We start from the raw sequence: 26695 nt of genomic DNA, 5'->3' as shown, positions 1-26695 counted from the left end.
TTCACTTGACGATTGCATTTTCTAAGCAAAATGATGGCGTGGTCGTGGCCTGTCGTCACGATGGTAGCCGGGGTAGACACCTGTCACTTTCAATGCTGTACGAGCGAGGGAGGAGATTGGCTGATTGATTGAAGCCTCAAAGTGCACAGAGGGTGAGGGACGCGGTGACAGGGCTGTGATTGACACAGATGAGAGAGAGAGGAAAAAGAGGATATAGGAGCGAGCAGCAGAGAAGGCAGGATGCTTAAAGGGATAGTTCACCCAAAATTCAAATTTCACTCATTATCTACTCACCCTTATGTCAACTAAGAGCTGTGAGAATTTTCAGAGTCCTCCGTGCCTTCTCTGAGTTACGGGGGGGTCCACGCAGCAGTATTTGTCCATATAATGGTTGTCAATGGATACCAACTTTCTTCATCCAAAAAGACACACCAAAAAACATCCAAATACCTCCATACTGCTCGTCTGTAATGTCCATCTTGTATTGAAGCCCCGACATGAAAAACTGTTCCGAAAAAAATTAAATAAGTCTATATTTTAAGCTTGTTTGTAGCGGAAGCTCCCAGTGTCTCGGTTCACTGCTCTTCCTGTGTCAGTGCAAATCTCGCGTGATTTGCACTGAGCGGCGGAACAATTTCTCATGTCGGAGCTTCAATACAAGAGGGACATTACAGATGAGCAGTATGGAGGTATTTGGATGTTTTTTGGTGTGTCTTTTTGGACAAAGAAAGTTGGTATCCATTGACAACCATTATATGGACAAATACTGCTGTGCGGACCCCCCCGTAACTCAGAGAAGGGACGGAGGACTCTGAAAATTCTCACAGCTCTTAGTCGACATGAGGGTGAGTAGATAATGAGTGAAATTTGAATTTTGGGTGAACTATCCCTTTAAACAATAGTGAGCGAAAAAGAGAAGGGATAGAGGGAGATTTAGGGAAACAGACACGCCGAAAGAAGAGACAGGTGGCGAGTGGGAGAGGTGGGAAAAGAGAACATAGAGGAGGGAGGGAGGGAGGGATAATCTTTTTTTCTGTTCATCAAAAGGATTTGCTTATAGACAGAGAGGCTGAGAGACAGGAAGGGGAGGACATGGAGGAGAAGCTGCGAGAGGAGAAGGGTGAAGAGTATTCCAGGAGGAACATCCCAACTTCAGTCATGCCCCAGTGAATGTGCTGACAGCGTCTGTCTGCGCCACAGCGGAGCAAGTGTCAGACACCCAGAAAAACCACAGCACGCTGCACAGGACAAGATGAAACTGCCTCAGCTCCACCCGCATCACACAACTTTCACAAAACACGTAAAACAAAACAACACTCAGAACAGTTTTACAGAGTTTGATGGTTTCGACCGCAGGAAGAAAAAAAAAAGGAATTTAAAGACAGAGGCAACTCAGGTCAGATTACTGATCAATAAAAATACCATTCAACCTGTAAGAACAGTTGTATCTGGATCTCTGGAGGGAGCTGGAGGGAAAAAAAAGCCGGTGATGTTCAGCCGCCATGTGCTGCCAGAACAGCTTCACTGCTCCTTGACATTGATTCTCCGAGTCTCTGGACTCCACTGGAGGCATGAGCACCGTTCCTACAAGCAGATATTATCTCATATGGTGATTTGATGAACCTCAGCCAGCAGTGTATAACGGAGCTAACAGATCTCCTGAGCCTTCAGGTCTGTGTTTACCTCTTGATGTTCCCTCACCTCACATGTACCCGCCCACTTCTTGAGAAGACGCTGAAGAATGAGTCAGCCAATCTCTCTTACAGTATTTCTACGTATCCGTCGATCAGTGCTGATCCTTTCACACTGTTGACCTCTCGAATGTACATTCATCTCCATAATGAAGACTATGCACTGCACTCTGCTGTAATATCCCACTCTATGTAAATGTTGGTCACATCCTGCATTAACATATGTTTTTCTCACATATCACACGTGCACTGTTGACCACAATTTCCATTTCCTATTTACAGACGTCTTTCCATACGGATCAAAATGCAAATGCCACTCATTGTTCCTTATTGAACAGGAGCCAGCTGAGCATCTGATCCTCCTGTCACCGTGTCCTAATAATGAACCCTCTTTCGAAGTCACTTAGATCTTTTCCTCTTACTTGTGCCTGCTCAGCGGTTTTTTAAAAATATATATGCTATGTTATAAAGCATGTGAGAAAACGCATATGTTAACATCTGCAGTCATGGCATTTCTCCACTCATTTATTCATGCTCTTCCTTTCATTTGTCAGCCGCCTGTGTTTTACAGAGTTTAAATGTGGAGTCGTGAGCATACACCATACATAGGGCATGCCTAGTGGAAAAAAACCACAGTTGAGTTGCATTGTGGGAAAACGGTAGGATCCAGCGTTTCTGGAACATGGGAGCATCCCAGGGAGATGTCCTCCAGTGTTTTGGGGGTTTTTCCTGAATTAAACATGCACAAAAGGTTTTTGTGTTAATTCAATCTGGCAAATAGTCACATTATTGACTTGTCAGACGCGTAGGCCCATGTTACTGAAACACCACTGAAGTGCTGCGCCCGCTCTCATCTTTAAACAAGCCCGCTGATTTCTATCTGACATTTTGATTTGGCATAGGATTTCTACTTGAGGCTCGAGTGCACCAGAGACACGTCGCGTTGCGAGCTGAGGAAACCTTTCAGATCACTGGCGAGGCTGTGTGCACAACAAAGTGCATCTGCATCAACCACTTGCATCTGTATTGACATTCAAACCCACTGATCAAAGCACAATATTAATCCAGCTAATTAATCACACATCAAAGAGATATGAAGTTAGTTTGGTATCACGGCTGGTCCCTTCTTGCACTGCAGTCAGAAATCCTTGACAGTTGTTCCCACTTAGAAAGGCTCAGAGCGATTTCTAATAGTGTTATGCTATCTTCTTTTTTCCCCACGTAGAATGGTTATGATGATAACTTTGTCCCTGTCTGTCTAATAGATGTAAGAAAAAAGGCTGGGGTCATTATGAAGGTATAAATGGATGTGTGTTCTGGGCCTAAAAAGCCCTCTGTGCATGTGAAAATGTGATTGCCGCTGCGTTAAAAGGTCTGTCCTGTCTGCTCGTCTGTGAGTTCTCCTACCTGTCTGTGCCGCTCCACTTTTAATTAACGCAGCGCAATGATTAAAGTTTTAACTTAATTATCTTTATCTTTTCTCTCAGGGTGTTCAACCCTCTGTGGAAAACTGAATGAGACGCTTCACAAGAGGAGCGGGAGGAAAAAAACCCCAGCAGCGAGCAGCTTGGTGCGATAGAGGAAGATATTAAGCGGCGTGGAATAAAAAAAAAAAAAGGAAAAGCGAAGGAGTGACTGACACCTGCCCTCCAGCTCAGTGTGAAGGGCACAGGATGGGAGAGTGAGAGGAGGGAGGGGCCGGAAAGAGACGAAGGAAAACAGAGGGGAGAATGAAGACAACTGGAAAACAAGGCCTGCCTCACAGCAAACCTCGCTTCAATTAGGACATCTCGCCACCAGAAAAAAAGATGATTCCAAGAAATCTGCTCCTATTGGTTTCCCTGTGCCTGTGGGAGGGACTGGCGGGAAGCGCCTCGGCCAGTAGGATCCTGCGGAGGAGAGGAGTGAGCGGATCGCACGTGGTGAAGCTGGGCGAGAGCAGAGCCGTGGACCAGCGGGACGCCAGCGTGGATGCCAACGCCATGCCAGTAGTGACTCTTAAAAACGTCATCAATCACGAGTCGGCGGGCGACGCCGGCTCCTTCTCTTATTCCAAGATGCTGCCCAATCACGCTGCGTCATCTGTGGCGAACAAGGACAGGCAGGCGTTCAAGCCCAAGCGTGAGGTGGACTCTGTCAGTAAGAGAGAAGTGACGTCACACATACTAGCCAACAACAAGGAGCTAAAGGAGGAGCTGAAGAAGGTAAAGAACAACAGCAGGAATGCTGAGTCCACCAAAATGGGGACAATGTTCACAATCCACCACAAACCAGATCTACATTCCAACAAAACCAGGTTTAAATCTGGCTCCAGATCCAGGAGCAGACCTGATCTGAGCATTCACACCACAGGCGTGCCGGGAAAAGGGTTCAGCATAGACTCCAATCGAAAGCTGAACCTCACCGGCAGCTACGAGGTCCTGAAGCTGCTGTCAAAAGAGAACTTAGTCCGGATCGTCAATTCCCAAATGCAGAGCGTTCCGGGCTTGAACTTTCCCAGCAAGGGCAGCCGCAGCAGGAAGAGAGATTTGATTGACGTTAATCACGGACAGTTAGAGGCTCAGAAAGTGCCCCGACAAGATACGGCTGTCACTCAGCCTCACACTGGATTTGATAATCAGACGGCGTTTCCCTATGTAAGCCCAGTCACCACTCCAGATCTCAGTCCAGACCAGGGAGCCGACGCTCGCAGTAATCCGCCCAGTGAAGTCAGGCCAGCTGTAGGTAAAGGCCAGGACAGCTCGGGGACGCTGGGTTCAGATAGCAGCGACAGCATCAAGAGCAAACACCTGCTCCGTGTTCTGTCAACACCTCGCAGCGAGGTCGGTCTCAGCCCAGAGGACGGGCCGCTGACGGGCCAAACACAACCGCCGTTTACATCCACAAAACACCTCCCCCCGGAAACAAACGACGCTCCGTCTGTGCTGACGATGCAGCACCTGGGATTAAGACTGGGGAACAGAGCATCGGATTCCCGTAGAGACCCATTACTGGAGTCGGTACACTCTGCTCAAACAGAGCTCAGCACGGCTCGCTCCCCCGCTGATGAAGACAGGAAGCCTGTCAACAGCAGCCACATCCTCAAGCTCCACCCAGCGCCGGACTGGAGCCAAGGCAACGCCAAGGACGCCGACCCCGACGACGACGGGAAGGGCCTGGTGTTCGAGGAAGCCGAGTCGGAGGTGAAGGAGGAGCGGGAGCAGGGGAGGGGGCCGCGCTCCCGCAGCAGGAGGAGCTGGATCTGGAACCAGTTCTTTGTGATCGAAGAATACGCCGGACCTGAACCTGTGCTCATCGGACGGGTAAGAGACAAAGACAAACTTCATTCATCATTTACACAGGCTGTGAACTATTGTTCTACATGAATATTTAAGACACTGTTACAACTCTTTCATGTGGCCTATTTATCTTTATCTTCTCCACACATTCAGAATTTTTTTTTTTTAATAGGATAAACCCGTTGAGAGGAATCCTCTCGTTTTTGAGGGGGTTAAAATACATTTCAACCAAAAAAAGGGACAAAACACAATCGACAACAGACATCAACACAAACATAAAAGAAATGAGTACAAGAATGAGCACAACCTCTCGATGGCCATAGCAGTCGCCTAGTAAAACTAAGAGAAATGTATAATAATAACATAATATTGCAAATTGAAATTACAGTGTGTTACAGATAATATTGATATAACATCATCTAAAACATGTGCAATTTAACTCAAAATAAGAAGACAAGGCATATTTAAACCTATAAAAGAAGTCAATGAGCGTATGTTTAAAGGAAGATTATTCCAGTCTGATGGTGCTTTAAATATAAATGCTTTTTTTACCAATTGTTTTGTTCACTGTAGGAATAAGGAAGAAGTACTGAGCTGAGCGCCGTAGTTGGTATGTTGGAATATGGAATCAAAAAATGTTGCAAATAAGCAGGATAATTGCAAATAAACTGTAACCAGTGATTCAGTCTTCTTATACTGAGTGAGGGCCATTTGAGTGCATTATACATGATATAGTGATGAGTGTAAAAAGAACAACCAAGAGCAGATCTACAAAGACAGTTATATGCTGTGTTGAGGGGTAGAAGAATTGAACTTTATCTTCTCCACAGTCACTTCTTTTTGTGTGCATTGTTATAAACGCACAATTGGAATTGATTTACAATCGCTCCAATCCCGATGTGGTGAGCTCCAGGTAGCCGTAAAGACTCGATGAATCAATGGCGTACTGAGGCGCGGCGAAAGCCTCGGCTTCCGTCCTGCCCAAGGGGCTCGTCATGATCACTACCAATCTGCCCTCACCAATGGGAATTGACATATCCCGGAGAATTAATAGCTTTACTTTTTCCTCCCGCCATTGATCCTCCCCCCAAGGCAAGAAAGCAAGAGTAGTCCGAGACGAGCGCTCCCTCATTTCACTGTAGATCAGATCTGTCAGTTCTCTTCCCTCATGGTCAGAGGTCCTGCTAATGCTATTTCATTCAGACTGATTTACACTTGGGTTGACAGGATTTATCACCGCATTCTCCCTCAGCACAACACACACAGGGATGTCGGGCCTATTGCTCGGCTATGTCATTTATTAGACACCGGGCATGTCTCACCCACCGGTGCCCAGCCCTTCACCCCTCCTCCTCCTCCTCCTCCTCCTTTTGAAAGAGGGAGCAGATGAGCGTGGAGGAGGTCACGTTGACTGGACAGAAGGTGTCTCGCAGCCGCGCACTGTAATGGCTGCGCTCTCAGTCCTCAGCATGTGCCAACTGTCTCAGTACCCAGCTGCGGTAGATGAGCTAATTTATAAGCCTGTGTGGCCAGTTTGCTGAGCAAATGAATAGTAATGATCCCTGCGTGACTGCTGCAGGCTGTTGGAAGCCACAGAGTAAGAAGCTGCTCTGTGTGTGTGTGTGTAGATGTGTGTGTGTGTGAGTGCTCAAAGTTGGGTCGGTGGTTAAGAGCTTCAGCTCAGCGGGAGGCGTCTCACACTCGATAGAGCAAATGGTCTAAATTGCTTTGTGTTTTTTGGATTTTAATGTCCAGGTGCACACAGATGGGCAGCTTCATATACAACAGTCTCCCTGAGTGCAGCGACCATTAGCCAATATTCACTCTAATATTCACAAGGGGCGGTCAATTTCCAGTACATTTCCGGTAAATTTCCAGAAACTTTCCATGGGAAGTTAAAGAAGTAGAAGAAAGCGATCGGGTCGTTTTGGCTAACTTCCTGTCAGCCGATGGAGTTAGCAGTCCCCGCCCTCGTCATGAATCTATTGGTCCTCGTCCCTACGTCACCTCATTCACGCGCATCCCTTGGCTGCACACACACACAGAGAAGACCGCCCCTTCATGCCGCTCTCTCTCTCCTCATTGGATAAAGGTTGTAGGATACAAGGAAAGTTTTCTCCTCGGCTTACAGCAGAGCAGAGTGACTGACAGACCCGTGTTTCGGACCAAACACTCTATATAAGTGATTGCTGTCGGAAGATACATTTAAGACTTATATTAACACAAATATTCCGCTTACTTCTGTTTTAAGATGGGGAATTTTGGAAATATTCCAAATTGGAAACTTTCCATGGGAATTATGGGAATTTATGGGAATTAACTGGAAATTGGGGGTAATGTAAACAAACTGTATCATGTCCAAACATAAATGTAAATATTTTGTTTTGTCATAAGTAGACAAACATTGTAAAATAATACAATTAAAAAACATGACATTTCAACAGATTTATGGTGTGTTCCAGGCAACCCGTAACTCGTGTTTTTCCGACCTGTTCCTATGGTTACCCGTTGGAACGAACAGTCAAACTCGTAACTTCCCACCTGTGAACTCGTACTAGATCGATGTACTCCCAGTTCCCAGTTGTAACTCGTAACTTGCCTGGAACGCTACAAACGCGAAACTGGTGACTTGAAGTCGTGACGTACGGGTTCAAAAGCCTGGAACGCACCATTATGTGTGAGTAGAACTTTATCAAGTTTTAATTCTTGTATGAACAATCAATTCTTTTACTGAACAACAAAAATCAAAAAGTAAAATGAAATTTTCCCCAACTATATTTAAGTTCCCTGTTAAGGGCCAACCTTCAATTTTGTAAATTTTCGGATTTATTCCCATATATTCCTGTTAATTCCTGTTAATTCCCATATATTCCTGTTAATTCCCATGGAAGGTTTCCAACTCTACGATATCCTACTTAGGTTGTTGTTTTGTTTTTTTGTTGTCTTGCCTTTGCACTGTGACTGATGATGGTCTGAACTGGATCTGATCAGGCGCTGTTAGTGGCCGTGGAGAAGATGCAAGAGCTAATGGTTCAGCTTACAGATGGCACTGCATGTAAAGCCATTAGTGCCAATCTGCTGTGTCAAGCAGGTATTTATGCCAGCACATTGTATGGCACTCAAGGAGGGAACAGCGCCAGGCCACACACACATGCCCATATGATAGCGCTGACACTTGGAGTACACCCAGAACGCTATTGTAGCTCTGTGTGTGTGTGTGTGTGTGTATGTGTGTGTGTGCTGGCCTAGAGATGCGTATGATTAGTACCCTACTGTATTAGACAGTGACGGCACACATGAATAATGCTCTTATAGATCTTAATACGCTTATGAATTTTTAATCTCCTGCTCTGCTCCAGTGTAGGCCGGCGCTATAGGTAGAGGAGAGATCAATGCGGACACGCTCCCTTGTTTTCCTCTCGTGGGACCTGCTTGTGCTTTAATAGAGAGAGCCGTGATGGAGAGCATGAAGAAATTGACTGTACAGGCCAGAACGGCTCCACCTGCCAGATCCAGCTCCCGTCCAAATTCAGGCTAAATCAGCTGCAGCCACAGTTGCCTGTGACTCACAACACGTGTCTCTCCTTCAAGTCGGCTACAGCACGTTCCCAGACACATTCAGACGCACAGACTGTGTATATCTGAAGGTGTGATTCTTTATTTAACTGTGGGCTCTTAAAAAAAAAAAAAATCCATCCCAACACTCGCTGGCTGTGTTGTGTTTTTTTTTCTGTTGCGTGTGTGATCTCGGACAGTTTGGTCTGAATAAATCTCTACTAAAGCTGGAAACAAGAGCCAAGACTCTAATCTGTGATGTCAATGGGAGACAAAGGCTCTGCTGCTAAACTGATAATGAATTATGGGCCAACTTTGTGGACACAGCAGGCAGCACCCAGTGTCATTTTTCTAGGGATATTTATAAGCACTTCCTCTGATTTCAGACTGTTATAGAAGACTTACCAAAAAGAGCTCATTAAGTATTTAGAACGGCGCTGCTGACGCGTTAGCAGTTGTTAATTGGCTGCTGTTGAGTGGCCCATTGAAAAGTCTTTATACTGTCAGAGATCTCTGTTCATATTTATTGTGGCGTCTTGTTTTTTAGGGAAGTCGCTCAAGTTCACAAGAGTTGCCAAAGAAGACGAGAAACAATCTTGAGCGGTGGATTGTCTGACTCGGTTTCCTGCTCTGGATCAACACTCTCTCTATCACACACACAGAGGCTCGCAAGACGATGCCATGTTACTATATTTTCTCACGCTGGAGTGTGTCTGCCCCGTGATAATTGTGAATTTAATTGATGCTGTCACATGGTCTGTAATGGGGTTTCAAGTGATTGCAGAGGCAGTGCGAAAGAAACACAGATTTTTCTTGAGGAGAAAAGGCGCCTCAGCAGAGCTGGGATTAGGAAAAAAAAAACACCCCTTTCTGATTAGCTTTTTCTCCCCCCCCCCTTCACTCTCCCCTTGAAATGCAAACTCGCTAAGACTTGTGCGGGGAGAAAACGTGACACATGGAGTCGCTTCCTCCTCTGTGTGAGGAAATTCCGACGACTCTATCTCGCCCCGCTTCACCTTTTTTCCAACAAAGCAAGTCTTGCAGCTACCTGGCAAGCCTGCGCTACATGCATATGTAATTCATCAGTGCAACAGGAAATGGACTAAGGCTATCATCATCATTAGCATATCATTAACATCAGCACGAACATACATTATTCATGGTTATTCATCGTCAAATGTGCCTGTATTACACTATTAACATTATTGTCTTTGCCACCCCTGATGCTCACTCTGCACCATCGCACCAATGTAAAATATGTAGACACCAATTTGAAGCAGTAATTAAATACTTCCAGGTTGTGACACGAGGAACAATAGCAACCGATTCTCACTGTAGCTCTTTTTTTTTATTATGGTAAATCATTCATTAAGATTCGTTTGCTGAAAATTGCTCTGCAAAAAGCAGTTAAAGGATTCCTCCTGCCCAGGGGCGTTAAAGATGTATAAATAACACAGTTATTGACCGTTCTGTTATTGATAAGTCCTGTGCCTCTGCGCACCGCCTCTGGCTGCAACGTGCACACACATGATATTGCGAAAGCGCTCGCAGGATGTCGACAGTGTGATGCAAGGCGAGAGGGAGACTGTCACAGGAAGTTAGGTGCTGGTGTTTGAGAGTGTGTACGTGTGCGTGTACACAGTGTTTGTCTCTGGTGCTCATTGTAGCAAACTCTAGCCTTTATTAGGTACAAGCCAGTGGTGGAAAGGACCTACGTTCATTTACTTTTATTTAACTGGTGCTTCTTCTACTAGACTTCAATCCTATACTCCAGCCCATGGCCCAAAACGATAGATAGATAGATAGATAGATAGATAGATAGATAGATAGATAGATAGATAGATAGATAGATAGATAGATAGATAGATAGATAGATAGATAGATAGATAGATAGATATAACTTTATTCATCCCGAAGGAAATTCTTCTGCCAGGATGCTCCAAAGGGAAATGTGCCATTGAGATAAATAGGATACCAAGAGGAAGTATATAAGAAAAAGTATCCTACAATGTCTAAAACAATAGAATATACACTACAAGTGCAAAAATGAGAATCAGTTTACCCAAGAATGTATACATTCAACATTAAAAATGTACTTGGAGTGATAGCATTTATAATTTCAAATCTCCTGTATATGTGATCATATAATGCTAAAAGGGGACATTCAGATACTGACGGGTTCTAATTTCGTATGCACTTTAAAGAGGCACTCCGCATGAATTTTACAACACATGAAGATCAAACTGTGAAAAAAAAAATCGGCCATGTCTATGGAGGAACATTCTTAAGTCTGAGAAAATAACTCAGTCTGACTGTCCTGAAACCTCTAATTTTACCCGAGAAGTATGATATAGAACTGGGACACTGAAGACACTAACCAAAGATACTGTAAAGATGCATCATGGGAAGCGTTTTTTTTTTTTTTTACCCAGTGTTTTTGGAGCTTGGCCATAGTCGTACAGTAGTTGCCCTCTGCTGCGTTAATTCTCACCATTCTATATATTTCTTTACTTGGAAATGATCGTATTTGACCAAATAGGTAGGTTACCTCTTTAAATGTCTAATCTTTAAGATTTTGATCACATCAAACCCGGTCTTGCTGCTGTTTGTGGCTGACATTTCTTCTGCTATAGGCATTAAAGGATTTACTCAACAACACAAGGAATTCAAAGGAAACAACTCATACACACGAGACCGGATTCACACGAATTCACAGCATTTCATTGAGATCACAAGTTTGAACTCAGACAGAGTAGTTTTCAAAGAGTGTCGTCTGCCCCCAGCAAGTGATAAATGTGTCATTTTCAAATGGCACACACGGCGGCACCAGCAGTAACCACAGGTTTCTCCTCACCGTCGACCAGGAATGAAATCTTACAACTTTAAAAACATGTTCAGAGTATCTTTGTAAATATTTTAAAGGTCCCATACTTTCCACTTTTACTGGTGTTTTATTTGAAGTGTTGATCCAAAAGAAACCATCACAATATAGTTTCTTGTATCTCCTCTCTCAGGCTTCTCTCTGGAGAGCTACAGTAGAAACACTGGGCCAGGCAGCCAATCAGAAGAGAGGAGCCTCTCCTCTGATTGGCTGACTGATTTCTGAGTCATCTGATAGAAATATATCAGATTTCAGATAAAACACTCAAAGAAACCAAATACTGCAAGGTTTGATTGTTGGTCCAAGTTGGCATGGCTTAAGGCCGAGACCAGGGACTGCCTTGTTATATATAATATATGACATAACGTATTATACCACTCAGTGTTAATTTACAACCCTTTGGCAATGTAATCTATATGTTCATATTATGTTATAGCTGCTATTACTTTGGGGAAACGTTCACTGCTGCTGTAATTTCCTGCTGTGACATGAAAAGAGGCTGACTTACATTTTTATTTGAAAAACTACAAAGATCCTCACAAACGCATCACAGGCCGCACAAACTTGTAAGTCCTGCTTCAAAGTCATTGATAATGCTGCTCAGATAAAAGTGTCCTTTATGTGTCTGAAGGAAAGAGAGTCGTGAGGCACAGAGTCACCAAAGATAAAAAAAAAAAAAATAGGAAGAACGTGTGATTGTGCCAACAGGAGGGCAGCACTATCTGTAAACACACACACACCTTCTGACAAAGAACTCATCAATAATAATTAAAAAAAAAAAATCCCCCTTGCAAACTGCTATGTGTTTTCATGTGCTTCCTCTCTTACGATCCCTGTAGAAATCATCTAGCCCGCGGGTCCGAGCACAGCAGGGGTGAGACAGCAATTAGAGAGTGAGACTACAGTGTTGGATGGAGGGAGGAGGGGGGAGGGAGGGGGGGATAACAAGACAGAGGAGAGCGAAAGTGTCACGCAGAACCATGAAGTGATGTGGAAGAAGAGGGGTAAAAGCAGAGAGAGGTTAAAAAGGAGAGGGATGTTCAGTACAGCGAGGGCAGCGTTAATATCATGTGGATATACAGAGTGGATGGTTAGGAGGAAAAAATGGAGAGTGGTTGGAAGTGAGGAAAGGTTAATGGCCTACAATTTGAAAGAGAGGGAGAACATGTGAGGCGGTTAGAGGAAAAAAAAAAAGAGAGGAGAAGGAGTGAGAGATCACACACGTTTCTAAAGCTGACCTCACAGCCCGTAAAGGCCCGAAGCAAGACGAAGAAAGACAGAATGGGGGAGAGAGAGAAAGAGGGTTATGAAAAGAGGCAGCTGGGAATCAGGGGCATCAGCGCAGGAGCAGGCAGGGTTTACACTGAGGAAAATACAAGAGAAGAGTGGAGAGAGAGTACGAGAATGGAGAAAGCAGTTAAATACCATGTTATTGCAAGCCCCTGTGGAGGCCACATTCAAATGTGCCTCGGTGCTGAGTGGGTGCAGGATCACATAGAGAAAATAATAGGCGGGATGACTGAGGGAACAAGGCTAGGAGGGGAAAAGAAGAGGATGAAAAGAGGAGAATGTGTGGAGTCTATTAAAGATGGAATTCAAAGGAAACACAGGCCTCCTTTCTCTTCTTTACTTCCAATCTTCCCTCTCTCTTTGTACCCCGTGTTTCATCTCGGGATAATGTTGAACAAATCAGCAAAGCGAGCATCTGAATTTAAAGCGTCGTTTCCCCCAGATGTGAGAATGACGCTGTTTTATCTCTGGGAGTTATATGAACCTCTTGGAGTTACATCTGCGCCATTTCCAAGTTGATGTAAAGAGTTCAATACTAGATAACCCTGGAAAATGCGGGTTGCTACAGTATGTGTGTAACCAAAGCAACCCCAAGGTGGTGTACCAACATACAGAGAAGCGCAAATTGGAGCTGGAGTGTGGAATCATCACCCGAGGTTAACCCCTTCAAGGTTAGCCGTGTCAGTGGTGAGAAATACAGTGTGTTTTAAGCCAGAGAGCATTAATGTGACATAGGGAGTATGTGAAGTGAAGAGGCTTTGCAGGAGTTGAATTCATGATTATGCATAGGCCAGTGTGAGCTCTGCGACCGTGACCTTGAGCTAATATTTATGCGCCGGCCACTTCTCTCCGTGGCCCTGAAGGAGCTTGTGAGTCAGGGAGCGGAGGGCATGGGCGAGCGAGGAGGGCAGAGGAGGCGAAAGAGGAGAAGATGTCATGTGATGACAGAGAGAGAGAGTGTGTGTGTGTGTGTGTGAGAGAGAGAGAGAGGGAGAGCAAGGGGAAGGAAAGGAGGCAAGGGCTGTAAGGTGACACATGGGATCCGACCGCTGAGTCATCACCACTGCTTAACAAGTCTGATTTGAACTGATTTGAATGTCAGCACAATAGGTTACTAATGTCTTGCCACACATGACTGAGTGCTGTAGCTGAGTGAAAGGGATAGTTCAACATTTTGGCAAATTGGCCCATTGCCATAATCCCTATAGTTTTAGGAGTAGGTTTGTTACCTTTAATTGTCGGTGCAAGCTATTTTTAGAACGGCGGAGCAGAGCCACGAGTGCTCAGAGCTACGCTACGGAGGCTAATGGGATTTCTTGGTTTCCCTCATCAAACTCATCAAATAGACAATCCAACAACTCCACAACGCTCTGGTGGACAAGTTGTGACCTGCACATTCACCACGCTATGAGATAATAACAGAACGTTACCAGACGCAGTTGTTTGAAAGGTTGTTTTCAGGGGAAATTTTTCAGCAAGCAGTCTCTGAATTTGCCTTGAAAACAACTCTGTCTGGTAACGTTCCATTATTATCTCATAGCGTGGTGAATGTGCAGGTCACAACTTGTCCACCAGAGCGTTTTGGAGTTGTTGGATTGTGTATTTGATGAGTTTGATGAGGGAAACCAAGAAATTCCATTAGCCTCCGTAGCGTAGCTCTGAGCACTCGTGGCTCTGCTCCGCCGTTCTAAAAATAGCTTGCACCAAAAATTAAAGGTAACGAACCTACTGCTATGACTATAGGGATTATGGCAATGGGCCAATTTGCCAAAATGTTGAAATATCCCTTTAAATATAACACAAGATGTGCCCACAACCAGCCTTATCTGAAATATTCCCAGAGTCCCCCCCCCCCAAAAATCAGCACATTATTAATATCAAAGTATAAAATCAAACTACAGCACAGTGACTGGAAAATGAGGAGTAATATTTGCTTTAATCAGTGTGATGTACTCCCATGCTGAAACATAGTGCTGTCATGAATTTGGTTGTTGAACAAGCTTCTGAGGCTTGAGTTTTATTTTGGATTAGTTTCCAGCAGTAAAGCAGCACTGTTAATAATCTAGATACGGTTACTGAATCAGAGCGTGTTTTACTTAGTTCAGTTTACTTTGGTCACTTGTTGTGTTTGAATAAAAGCCTGCAGCCACGCTGTCAGCGCTCTGAGTCTGTAATACTCGTCATAAAGGAAAATTAATCACAGACAACAAACAGGGATCCTTTGAAGTTGTAGCAGTTGTAGTGGATATAAACTGGTTGTTGTGTTGGGAGTAATGCTCACAGGAACACGCCGATGTTTTAGCATAATCATCCTGGCCATCGTAGTTCAGTCAGATGGGAGGAGACAGGCCACTTAAACAGTCGTGGGTAGAATAGTCTGTTGTGCCAAAGATGGTGGTCGTATGAGACATGTCCCCTGAAACAGCCAAGTGTCGGTTTCATAACAGCGGATATGGAGCCACTGGTGTTATTGTACACACACTGGGTTGGGTCACTGGGTTGAGCAGGCGCCCCATATACAGAGGCTATAGTCCTCGCTGCAGCCAGTCCTGATTCGAATCCCCCGGTGGCCCTTTCCATCATGGGTGCAGATCCCGGGGGGACGGAGGGGGGGACATGTCCCCCACAATTTCTGAAAAACATGAATTGTCGCCCCCAATAAAAATACCCCAAATTATTCAAAATTGAACAAATTTATTTTCAGACTTCACATTCTTCACATTTTAGATTCACATCTAAAAAGAAATGATTGAAATGGTGTAAAATAGCATAATGTTTGACAAATATATTTCTGACTCCACATCCAATCTCTGGTCTCCTCCACTACAATGCAAATGAATGGGTAGTTTCTTACACAGACGCTGATGACATCAGCAGGCTTTAAAAAAACGACCCCCTCAATCTTGGGGCTTCATATTTTGATATTCATTCATATTAGGGATGCAAACAATTAATCGACTATCGATTAATTGTCGATAAGAATTTAATCGATTAAATTAAATTACTTGCAATTAATCGTTCCTTTTCAATGGGAGTTTTACTGTGAAATGTAAACAAGCAAAGCCGACATAATGTAGCAGATCTCTGTGTAAACGTGTGCAGCGCTGCGCACTGCAGCACACAAGGGAGAGAGGGAGAGGAGGTGAAAAGAGACAACACTGTTACCTGTTGTAGCTATACGGGACTCAGGCTGTACCATCGCTAACACACAGACGACCGGTGAGTAACGAGTCAAAAAGCCGCCGACACGGAGCTGCCTGAGGAGTTGTAATGCAGCCTGAACGCAGCTCAAACCGACCCGGTGCCTCAGCACGGCGGACAAGCTTTGATAAACACACCGGATCCGCGCTGGTTTACAGTATCCTACCGTAGTTTAGCCGGTCGCTACCGGAGCTTAATTTAAAAAAAAAAAAAGAAAAGAAAAAAAAAGCGCTCGTTGCGGTGCCGCGGAGAACAGCGCGTGTGTCCAAGCTGTGTTGGTTTATGTAACTTGAGGGGACAAATGAACCACATGTTTATTGTCATGCATTGCTGACCTGGGCATTGTTTCTCAATAAATTAGAAAACCCTTTCCTACCATTCCCCTTTTCCCTGCATGGTTGAAGGAGACTGGCTCGCATCCACGCTCCCACTCCCTCCTGCGCCGACATGTCACCTTAAGTCACATAAACCAGTACGGGTGTGTGGACACAATATTGTTGTCAGCGCGACAGCGCCTCATCACCGCTGGTGTTAAAAGGCTCCGTTCTTTCTGCAGTCAGGTTAAAGCGCACATCCGCTGTGTTGGTAAACAAATAATCCCTCTATATCAACGGAGGCAGCCGTGCTTGAGCAGCTTGGGTTGGAGGTGGTGTGAGTGCGGGCCAGCGGGGGAGAGAGGGGGGGGGGGGGGATTCGGGCTTCAGCACGGTACGGAACAACTGGCCCGTGTGAGTGCGCCCTTATTTGTGGCCGCTGCAGCGCCACACGGGCTTTGCCTTTCAGCAATCAAGCGCTGTTTTCGTCTTTGTTAATAACAATAACAGCAACAGCTGTCGGCAGCTGAGATTGCTGTGCCGTCACCATAGAAACGCAAGACGCATTACGGCTCATTCGCAAAATACCTTTCAATGGAAACACCCGCAAATGGCAATTGCACTTTTTCGAAGTTTCAGAAATATCGCTTTTATTTTGCGAAAATCTGTAATGGAAACGCAGCTCTCTCACCTCATCTCATCTCATTATGATAGGACTTCAACCTCAGAGCTCTCTGTCCCAAATAACGTGCTACTTAAACATTTTCATTGTGCTGTGCTCTTAAAATAAATTAACAAATACTAGTGTAAAGTCCATAAGGAATTTTCCCCTTAAATTTAGGTTCTCAGGAAAATCGCCGCTTATCAATTAATCGATCATCGATCGATAAGGTCTATCAACTATCGATTAATGAATTACTCGATAATTTGCATCCCTAATTCATATCAATTAATCATGCATAAAGTAGTCCCATACACTGGGATAAAAGGAAGATGGTGAGAAGAATTGGGGATCTGGGAAGGTCGGAGGGAGGCGAAAGATAAGAACGTGAGCAGATATTATATGTCCGAGACCCTTAAAATTATAATTTACTAGTGATACACGCTGTTGGCTGTTAAGGACAAATAAACAAGAAAGGTAAGCACAATAAATGATTCCCTGTGCAGTACTTTTTGAATGATATGCCGAGCCTCTACCAAGTTGTGATTTATGGTCGCATGTTATGAGCTGCATACAGGCAAAAAAAAAAAATCACTTTTGTGTCCCCCCCAATCCTGACATCGGATCTGCACCCCCGCTTTCCATGGTATCATTCCCTCTCTCTGTCTCCCCATTTCCCCTCTCTCTCTGATTATCCTATCAATTAAAGCTAGGGTCTGTAATTCTGGAAAACTAGCAAGAGAGCGAGCAATATTTGAAAAAAGCACCTCCTAAAGTTCCTCCCCCCTGCTCCCCCTCCCGTCAGTGAGTCCGTCCAAGCCACGCCCCCACACACTAGCACGCGCACAGAAGCAGCACGGAGGAGAGGACAGCTACGAGCTAAGGGCTACGAGCTACGAGCTAACGAGCTAGGAGTAGTTTTGGACGACAACAAACAGTCATGTCTCACTTACCGTACCTGTAAGTAAACTATATTATTATTATTATTATTTTTGTTTGTTTTATAGCACATCAGTCTGTGCAGACCCAGGGGCAGGTCGGGTCTGAAGGTCTGAATCTGCTGAATCTTCCCGAGGATCCGGCTGGATTCAGACCCATCAGCTAAATTACATTGTAACAGTTAGCCTGATTGTGATGTGTTTTTCACTGACAAACGTGTATTTAGTGTTTTTAATAGTCACATATCATATCTGCCTAACTCAGTTTTTCATTGAAAATTATGCAGGGTGATGCAGAAGTGTTAGGAAAGTAAATTTAGGCCAATATCTCAATTTGGCTAAATTAGTTAGGCAGATATGCTAATAGGATAACGATATCTTTGTTGTTTGATTGTTAGAGTTTACACGATGACAGCACTGGCTCAGACCGAGCTACAGTCTGAGCCTTTTTTTTCTCTTGATCTCAACATAATCAAGAACTGTAAACAACTGTAAACAATGACATGCCATTTACTGTGAACACAACATTTCTGTTAGAGAGTTCATTGTCATTCATAAACTGTAAAAGGAAAAATATAAACATACAAAAAATAATAAATGAAATTCCACTAATATTAGTAATAATAAAGGACAACATCATGACAAAGTCTAATCTCCTTGATGAACTATTCTCTTTACAGGCTAGAAATGAACGACTTGAGCTTGGAAGAATCTCATCAACCCAAACCTCCTGTTTGATACCTGCAGATGTCAGCATCAGGAGATGCTCCTCCACCAGGCCCTCCAGCTTCACGTCTACCTAGTTCCTGTGTCTGGAAAATAAAGAGACCGCTACCCAGATCCTCATGGACAGTATAAAGGTTTTGTCCCTTGTAGAGTGTAAACACACTGTAAGATTTACTAGAGCCCTGCCGTTTATACTGTGTTCTACATTAGATTCCTGTCAAATTTGCACTGAAGTTTACAGTCTGTACATTCCAAAGTTATTTTATTATTCTTATTTATATTTTTGACTTATATTTAAATTTTGTCTTTTGTTATTTATATTGTTTTTAATAAAAATTTGAAAGTGATGAATGCCTTTCATTTTAGTGTTTCTGCAAAAGAAGCTATACATTTTCTCACCACCACAACAAAAATAAGTGATTACAGAAAAATTACAACAAAGTTGGTATCACCCTTTATTGTTACATAAGTATCTGTACATTTTCAACATGAGTGTATCTACACATTGGAGAAGGTGTTTACATGGAAAAGGTGTTTCCAGGGAAGGCAGACAGGTCAGGCTGTGTATGAGGAGTGTTTTGTCAGCTCTGTTGATCTGCTCCTTTGGCCTGCAATGTAACTGTAGTCCATCACCACCTTTTCTGTAGAAAGGCTCCACTTCTTCGATTTTTTATTGTACACCTTGCTGTATCTGTAATAAGAGAAAAGATAATAAGCTTTGTGTGATACATTCATATTAGCTTACAGTTTACTCGGGGTGGAGTTTTATGCATCAAGGTCTGAAGCATAAAGCTCTGCCCCAGTTGAACAACGTCTGAAAGGAGCAACATCATTAGGAGCAGGAGGTAACTCCTGTCTAGTGTGGTGGCTGTGATACAACCTATAACCTACACCCTTATGAAAAACATACATTCTTATCATTTAGGGACAAAAGTGTCCTCTTCAAAAATGCCAATAATATTTTTTGCCCCTTTTTTTCCTGATTAAAAAGGATTGAAAAAGAACAAACTAAGCATGGCGTGTGTGGACTGTAAGATCAGTAATGTAAGTGGGTGTATGGATGGAAGAGTATGTGTGTGTGGGGTGTTATAGAGTGTAAAAACAGAACCAAAACATCAACCAAAGAGCAGGAGGTGTTGCAGGCAGGAGAGAGGGAGAGCAGCTGACTCCAGGAGGGGGTTGTAGACCACAGCCTCCCCAGAGCCCAGGTGCAGCTTTGGCCACTGACCACCCTGCTACTGTGAGGAGAGAAGAGAGCAAGGCAGCAGGGATGGTTGTCACAGTAACATACCTTGCATCCAATTGCTGAAGAGCCGTCTCCTCTGGGCTTTTAATGTCTTGATTCCTGAACCCCAACTTCTGAGAAGTCATCATCTCTGTGAAGATTGCAAAATTAGAGAATACTGTCAGTGCAGCATCAACATACATTTACCCTTCATTCATAGAGCACAAAACACAGAACTGCTTATATGTAGAAATAGAAATCTTGGGTTTGGCAGTTGAAAGGAAGATGTTTTGACAGAACAAAAAGGCATAAAGATTGATATAAACTGTTGAGAAGATCCTCAGTTTTCCCCTATCCTCTCTGCACAGCAGCTAACAGAGTATAGTCCATAGACAAGCTTGTAACATGATCAATTACTCCACCAACACCACACAAAGTTAGAGGTACAACCTAAGGTAGCTGTGTTTTATTTTAGTGTTGGTGGTTGTTGTAGTTGATGTTAACAACTCTGTGTGGAGTGCTGGACCTCCTAAGGTGAAGGACAGGTTTTATCCTCAGGCCATCATATTTCTCAAAAGATAATCACTAACATTTACTCAATGTCTGTATAATGATACGGCAGATATCACTTCATATCATGTATATACTATATGTGCAATAATACTTTTCTGAAGTACCTCAAATAGCACTTTGAGCCACATAAAACAGAAAGGGCTAGATATGAAAGACAGATTTTTACACCACACCAAAGACAACGTTGGTCAAATTCATAGCAATAGCAATAGCAGCAGCAGCAGCAGCAGCAGCAGCAGCAGCAAGTTGAACTCACCGTGGACAGAGACTTGGAAACAGTAGTTGAAGCTAGCAGGCTAATCAATCCGTGTTCAGACTGCGTCGAGGTTGATCGATCCTTCTCATGTCATGACTATGAAAACATAAATATGCAACAGTTGTAAAACGTAAAAGCCAACATATGTGCGTCTTTTATCACAATAATAATGCAGACACTGACGACTATGGTAGAATCTATTCAATACTAGCGTCACCGACCAGTTTTAAACCCACAGAGAAGCTAATATTAGCATTTGGCTAATACAAGCTACAATAGCTACGTTAGCAAAAGTTAGCCTACATATTTCATGAAAATAAGAAATCCTCCCCGAAGCAAAACAAATAATTACCTGTCCAGCAGAAAGACAGCAACCTCGGCATCACTTTTCAGGCCCAGATCCCTCCGTTGTTTCCACCGACCTGAAGCTACACCGATGTACTCTGGTTTAGCCTCTTGCTGCATCCAGAGCATAGACTGATCCCGAGCCGTTTTGTCAGCAGTCTTTTCTTCCTCCGGCTTTCTCTTCCTTGCCTTTTTCTCAGGGCGAGTCGTTACAAGTAACCGTGGAAGTGGTGATTTGGGCTGCATTTTCTCAGCCGTTGCTCAGAAATGAGCATGAAATCCGTTCTTCTGCAGAGCAGTGCTGACTTTTTCCAGCCGGGCAACAACAGCGAGTCGTGAAGACTGTGCACGCGCGCGTAGGAGGGGGACGGGTGCAGAACGAGACACGGAGGCATCTGATTGGTTCTTTACTCTCCGAGCAAACTTCGACCAATCCGTGCCCTTCGGTCTGAAGAGCACGGATTGGGTTGAGTTTTCTCAGTATTGCGGCTGTCACAGAGCTCTGTTTTTTTCCGTTCCTTTTCCTGATGACATAATGTACTGATTCCTCTGAAATTAGACGGGCCATTTCCCCCAGTATAACGAAAAGTGCTTCTGAACAGGACTACAGACCCCAGCTTTAAAGGGGAACTATGCAAATCCGGTTGCTTTTCTGCTATTTTGCTAACCTTCCTCTCGGCCATGTGCATTTGTTCGCAATGAAGCCGGTGGGAAAGCAATCAATAGAGCAATACATAACGTTATATATCGTATACGATGTTACAACGTGTATATTTGTGTAGTTTAATCTGTCATAAACAAGAGATTACAGGTTACGGGGCGCGACACGAGAGCTGGGACACCGGGGCAGGTTGGTTTTCTGCCAAGAGACACAATAAGTGACATGCACATGGAAGGCAGAGAGACTCTATAGTCCCTCGTAACAAGTTATCCATGTATTAAACCATCACAATTACTCCAAACAGTTTATTAAGGTAAAAATGTAGCATAGGTAAGATACAAATCCTGCATAGTTCATCTTTAAAGGCATAAAAGCCCCCAAAAAATGCGTAAAAAAAGAAACAAAAAACTAAGAAAACACATGGTTGAACATGAAACCTAACCAAATGTTTTCAATACTTGACTAGGTAAAGATTTAAAGTGACATTATGGCTGTCATTAGCCAAAAACACCTATCTGTGTTGACATGGCTGTCAGTGATGAAACTCTTCTATAAAGACTGGTTCGGCATGTGTGTTAACAAGGCAACAAAGTCCTTCAAATTGAACAACAGACTGGATCAGATGTCCATGCCTAGTGGTTATTTTTCTGTCTTCCACAACTCATCAATGTTGGAAAAAATAAATCTGTTATAATGTGACCAGATTATGGTTAAGGTTTGATAAGGTTTAGTTAAATATTTGGAGGTCATGGCTTTGCTGTTGCTCCATAGCCAACATTAAGCTAACCAGCCAGTCCAAGCCTGTCTCGTCACTTTCTGACAACAACACACTGCAGCTTTAAATCTGTCCTGAAGCTCTGCTAGAGGACAGATTATAACCTTGTGTCTTCTAAATGAAACAATGGCTGAAGCTCTCATCAAGACAAACACCACCACCACCAGCAGCAAGAAAGTTAGCAAGAATGTAGTAAAAGTTAGAAAACAAACATCAAGTGTCAGCTGGAAAATGAACATGAAGTGTAGTTGAAGCCACTGTCCATCTGCAGCCCCTCCCCATCAGACTTTGTCTCTGTAGTATCTCCTCTGGTCTCTACAGGGCTTTGTCATTTGAACACTAAGAACTGACTTAAATGGATACTGCTGTGTTTTTTCTTTGCTGAACAGTCTCTGATTAACACCAAACTCAAAGCACAGCTGAGGTTGATGGGGATGTCATTAGTTTTGGTCGCAAACCAAAGATTCACGATTGTGTTAGATGAAAAATCAGAGGATCAACAAAGAGCCTTTGGGGAAATTGACATCAAAGTTTTGGTTAACTTGGAGCTTGAAATTTTCATTTATAGCAAAAACTAAATGAGCAACCTTTGAATAATTGTGGTTTGCCATGCTTTACTCTGGGCTTTGGAACAAAAAAACAGATATGTTACACTTTTGTATGCTTATTCATGTTATTTATGCACAACAGCTGGTGTAAGTAGCAGGGAGCATGGGATAAAGGGCAAAAATAATGTGCCACAGAGGAGAGGGGATGCTCGCTGAGGGCAGGCCAAAAGACGAGCGCGGGGTCAGGATGAGTGGAGCAGCGGGGCAGGGCAGCGCAGAGTGCAGGGGTGATAGGTGGCACCCAATGGGAGGGGGTGGCAGAGGGGAAGAAGTGGGAGGAGGAAGAAGGGAGTGGAAGAGCAGCAGAGGAGGAAACAGAAGGCAGAGAGAGAGAGAGAGAGAGAGAGAGAGAGAGAGCAGGGAATCTTCTCTTTAGCTTGTGGAAACATGCAGACACACAGGTTAATTTTTTAATGCAGCCTGAGAGGCACGGCAGCGCAAACACACACATGCTGAGATAATTCAACTAAAGTGACACACAGTATTAATAAAGCATACACTACATGCTGTACGCCCCATACATTTTACTATATAATGCAATAAAAGTCTGTGACATCCAGATTGAACATACATTTTGCAACAATACAGCGCACTGTATGTTGGATATTTTTGTAAATAATACATAAGAAACGAGCCATTTGTAAGTTTTGCTTTTGCTACACAGCTACCATTAGCATAATATAGGTTTACTCAGCAGTTTAGAGGAAATTATAAGGAAAGTGTTAACTCATCGCCATCACATCTTTTCTTCTAGCATGCTAGCCTGCGGTGTTTGGGAAGTTACTCTGGAAAGTATTTAAATTACTGATTGATTACTCCTTTTAAAGGTAATCACGTTCCTGCTAATAATCTAACATTACAAGATGGAGTTGTTTTTGAGGCAAATGCAGCCAGAACTACATTCCAGACATTTCTGCTGGGTGGAGTGATTTCAAAAGCGCAAGTGGTTCAGAGTATTTGCTTAATGTGTCGTAATGTGTCATAATTATACATGATTATATCATAGCGTTGTGAATGTGCAGGTCACAACTTCAAGTTTTAGACTTGTTGGATTGTGTATTTTATTGATTGTGAGTTTGATGAGGGACAGATGACCTGTACCATTCACCTCTATTGTGTTTGCTGATCAGCTGGCGTCTCTGCCCCGCAGATCTCAAAACAACATGTGCCAATAATTAAAGGTAATGAACCTTCCGCTGTGACTATAGGGATTATGGCAATAGGCGAATTTTCCAAAATGTTGAACTATCTCTTTAAGTGTGGGTGAGAGGAGCAGAGAGGAATGGCAATGGTAACATACCTTATAGTTACCTTGGCTTGCAACTATAATCTAATTACTATTTTAGAAATTATAAAGCATTACATTACTCCATTAAAATAATAATTGATAGCGAGTCACTGCAGTGTCCAGATGAACTGCTTAGAGGGAAGATTACAACATGTAGCTTTGTATCGTAAAAACAACAGTGGCTGAAGCTCTTGGCAAGTGATAATCACCACCGGAGAAAACTTACAAATAACCCTTTAAACCTTTCTGCAAGTAACTGTTGTTTTAACATTCATTTGTCAGTCCTAAAAACTTCATACTAATTTGAATTTAGTGAGAAAGACAATAAATACTACACCATTGACTTTCACTTCTACACACTTCTCTTCCTTGACTTGCACACAAACGCATGAACACGCACACACATAACCCAGACTTTTGGTTTTCTAATGGTAAAAGCCATTCCTCTTGGCAGTGGCATGCAGTGGCATATATGTGGGCGATTTGCCCTTTAAATGTACAGCAGTGAGTTAAGCCTCCAGTGGCCTTTTCCAAGCTCGTCTCCCTCGGCTAAAAATATGATGTGAAGTATACACCACCAGAGTGGAGCACTGAAGCAATAAAACACAAACAATCATCCGACCAGCCACGCCACACACACACACACACACACACACACACACACACACACACACTTACTCTCATCAGCTGATTATGATAATCAAAAGTAGGATTTGCATACTCTGAGGCTAAAAGCACAGTTTTGTCCTGAATAATGTATTGCGGAGGAAGGGAACAGTGGTGAGAAGCATTGAACAGCTTATGGTGATAAAGGAAAAGTCTAATAATGATGAATAATGAATGTTCTATTAGGAAGTGTGTGAGTGGGAAGGAGTGTCTCTGTGTGTGTGACAGAGAAAGATTTCAGTCTGTGTGTGTGTGTGTGTGTGTGTGTGTGTGTGTGTGTGTGTGTGTGTGTGTGTGTGTGATGAAGTGGAGGCCACACAGCGTCCCCTCCAGAGACAGACTGAATTAGATCAAACGACAACAGGGCAACATGTCCACACCGCAACTGAATTAAAGAGGCAATCGACGCTAACCAAACTTCAATGCTGAATCAATGGCGGATCAATGCTAAACAATTAACTGCTGCTGCTCATGACATATTTAAACCTTGTCTCGCTGTAAGACAAACAGACAGGGAGCGCGAGGAGAGACTGTTGTCAATAGCGCCTTGACATTTTACTGCGAGCACAGAACAAAAGGGAATTTCCCCCTCCACACCCGCTGAGAGAATGGGTTTGATTGAAAGTTCAGACAGAATTTAAAACTTGTCGCAGAACAAAGGTCTGCCTTCTGAAGTCTCAACTGCTCCTCAGAGGCTGGCTGGGTTTCTGCCTCTATTTCTGTGAGGGGTTCCTTATCGTGTGCCTTTGAATAAACTGAGACTATTTTAGTTATGTGTGTCTGCATTGATTAGAGCTGGGTAGTTGAATGGGAGCGTGGAAATTTGCATGCATGTGGATGCTATGTGTGTCACACCTGGGTGGAATTCTGATTTGCATACGTTTTATGGTCGTGAATGTTTCATGTTTTAATGACTGTTTGTTTTAGTTTTGTAGGCATCATGACAATTACTGTCTTCGCCGGGGCTGTAGTGGAAGGCTTTCCAAGTGAACGGATGTTTATGACTTGTCTTGTTTTCATAGTTTTGGCATAATTTTGGTTTAGAAGATCACAGAGATGTAAACAAGCCAGCATTTTAGCTAAACTTTTGAATATGAAGTGAAATTACAGGACCGTGCACCTGTAATGTGAATTGTTGTGCAGTACAGACTACAGATGCTCTACAGTGCCTGAAATTCACTGCAGGATTGCGAGTATCACGCATAATTTAACCGATTCCTGCAAATCTAGTACTCATAGGGCCTGATGTACTAAGATCCCAGAGAAGGGGCGCTAAATTGCGTGCTCCTGGTACAGGGTATCCGCGGGGTCTTAAAAAGTCTAAAAAAGTCTAAAATTTGAAAATCTAAATTTTAGGCCTTAAAATGTCTTAAATTTGTTGAATTATTGTGTTCAAGTCTTAAATAATTTTAGACAGGTCTTAAATTTTCTTATGCCCAGCATGGGCGAGCATTTTTAAATAAAAAGATGTACCGTATTTTCCGGACTATAAGTCGCGTTTTTTTTCTAGTTTGGCTGGCCATGCGACCTATATTCAGAAGCGACTTATATATTTTAAAAAAAACCCTACGCTATGACCACAAGAGGGAAGCACGGCTTTTATTTCTAAATCCCTCCTTATTCAGTGGCTCGTCTTCATCTTCCTCATGTGCTGTTCTCCTCGCTGCGCTGTCTGACCTGTCTCCGTTGCGCCGTAGCGCTTCACTCCGTCAATTCAGAGTATTTTCACAGCGTATTCTGCGGTCAGTCTTCGGTCTCTGCTC

The 26695-nt window shown here is 43.5% G+C and overlaps 1 protein-coding gene across 3 annotated transcripts in view; it reads left to right on the top strand.

Moving 5' to 3' along the window:
• Positions 1 to 26695, top strand: part of cdh24b (cadherin 24, type 2b) — a 210312-nt gene that overhangs the window by 64266 nt on the left and 119351 nt on the right. For all 3 annotated transcript variants that reach the window (XM_085804927.1, XM_085804926.1, XM_085804928.1), the window contains exon 2: positions 3179 to 4993. In XM_085804927.1, coding sequence (XP_085661053.1) covers positions 3500 to 4993 — 1494 coding nt within the window. In that variant the 5' untranslated portion in view covers positions 3179 to 3499. The remainder of the gene's footprint in view (positions 1 to 3178; positions 4994 to 26695) is intronic.

This window comes from Trachurus japonicus, chromosome 17, assembly GCF_045865225.1.
Source record: "Trachurus japonicus isolate A0001 chromosome 17, Traja_1.0".
NCBI classification, from domain to species: domain Eukaryota; kingdom Metazoa; phylum Chordata; class Actinopteri; order Carangiformes; family Carangidae; genus Trachurus; species Trachurus japonicus.
This window is presented reverse-complemented; position numbering and strand designations above follow the sequence as displayed.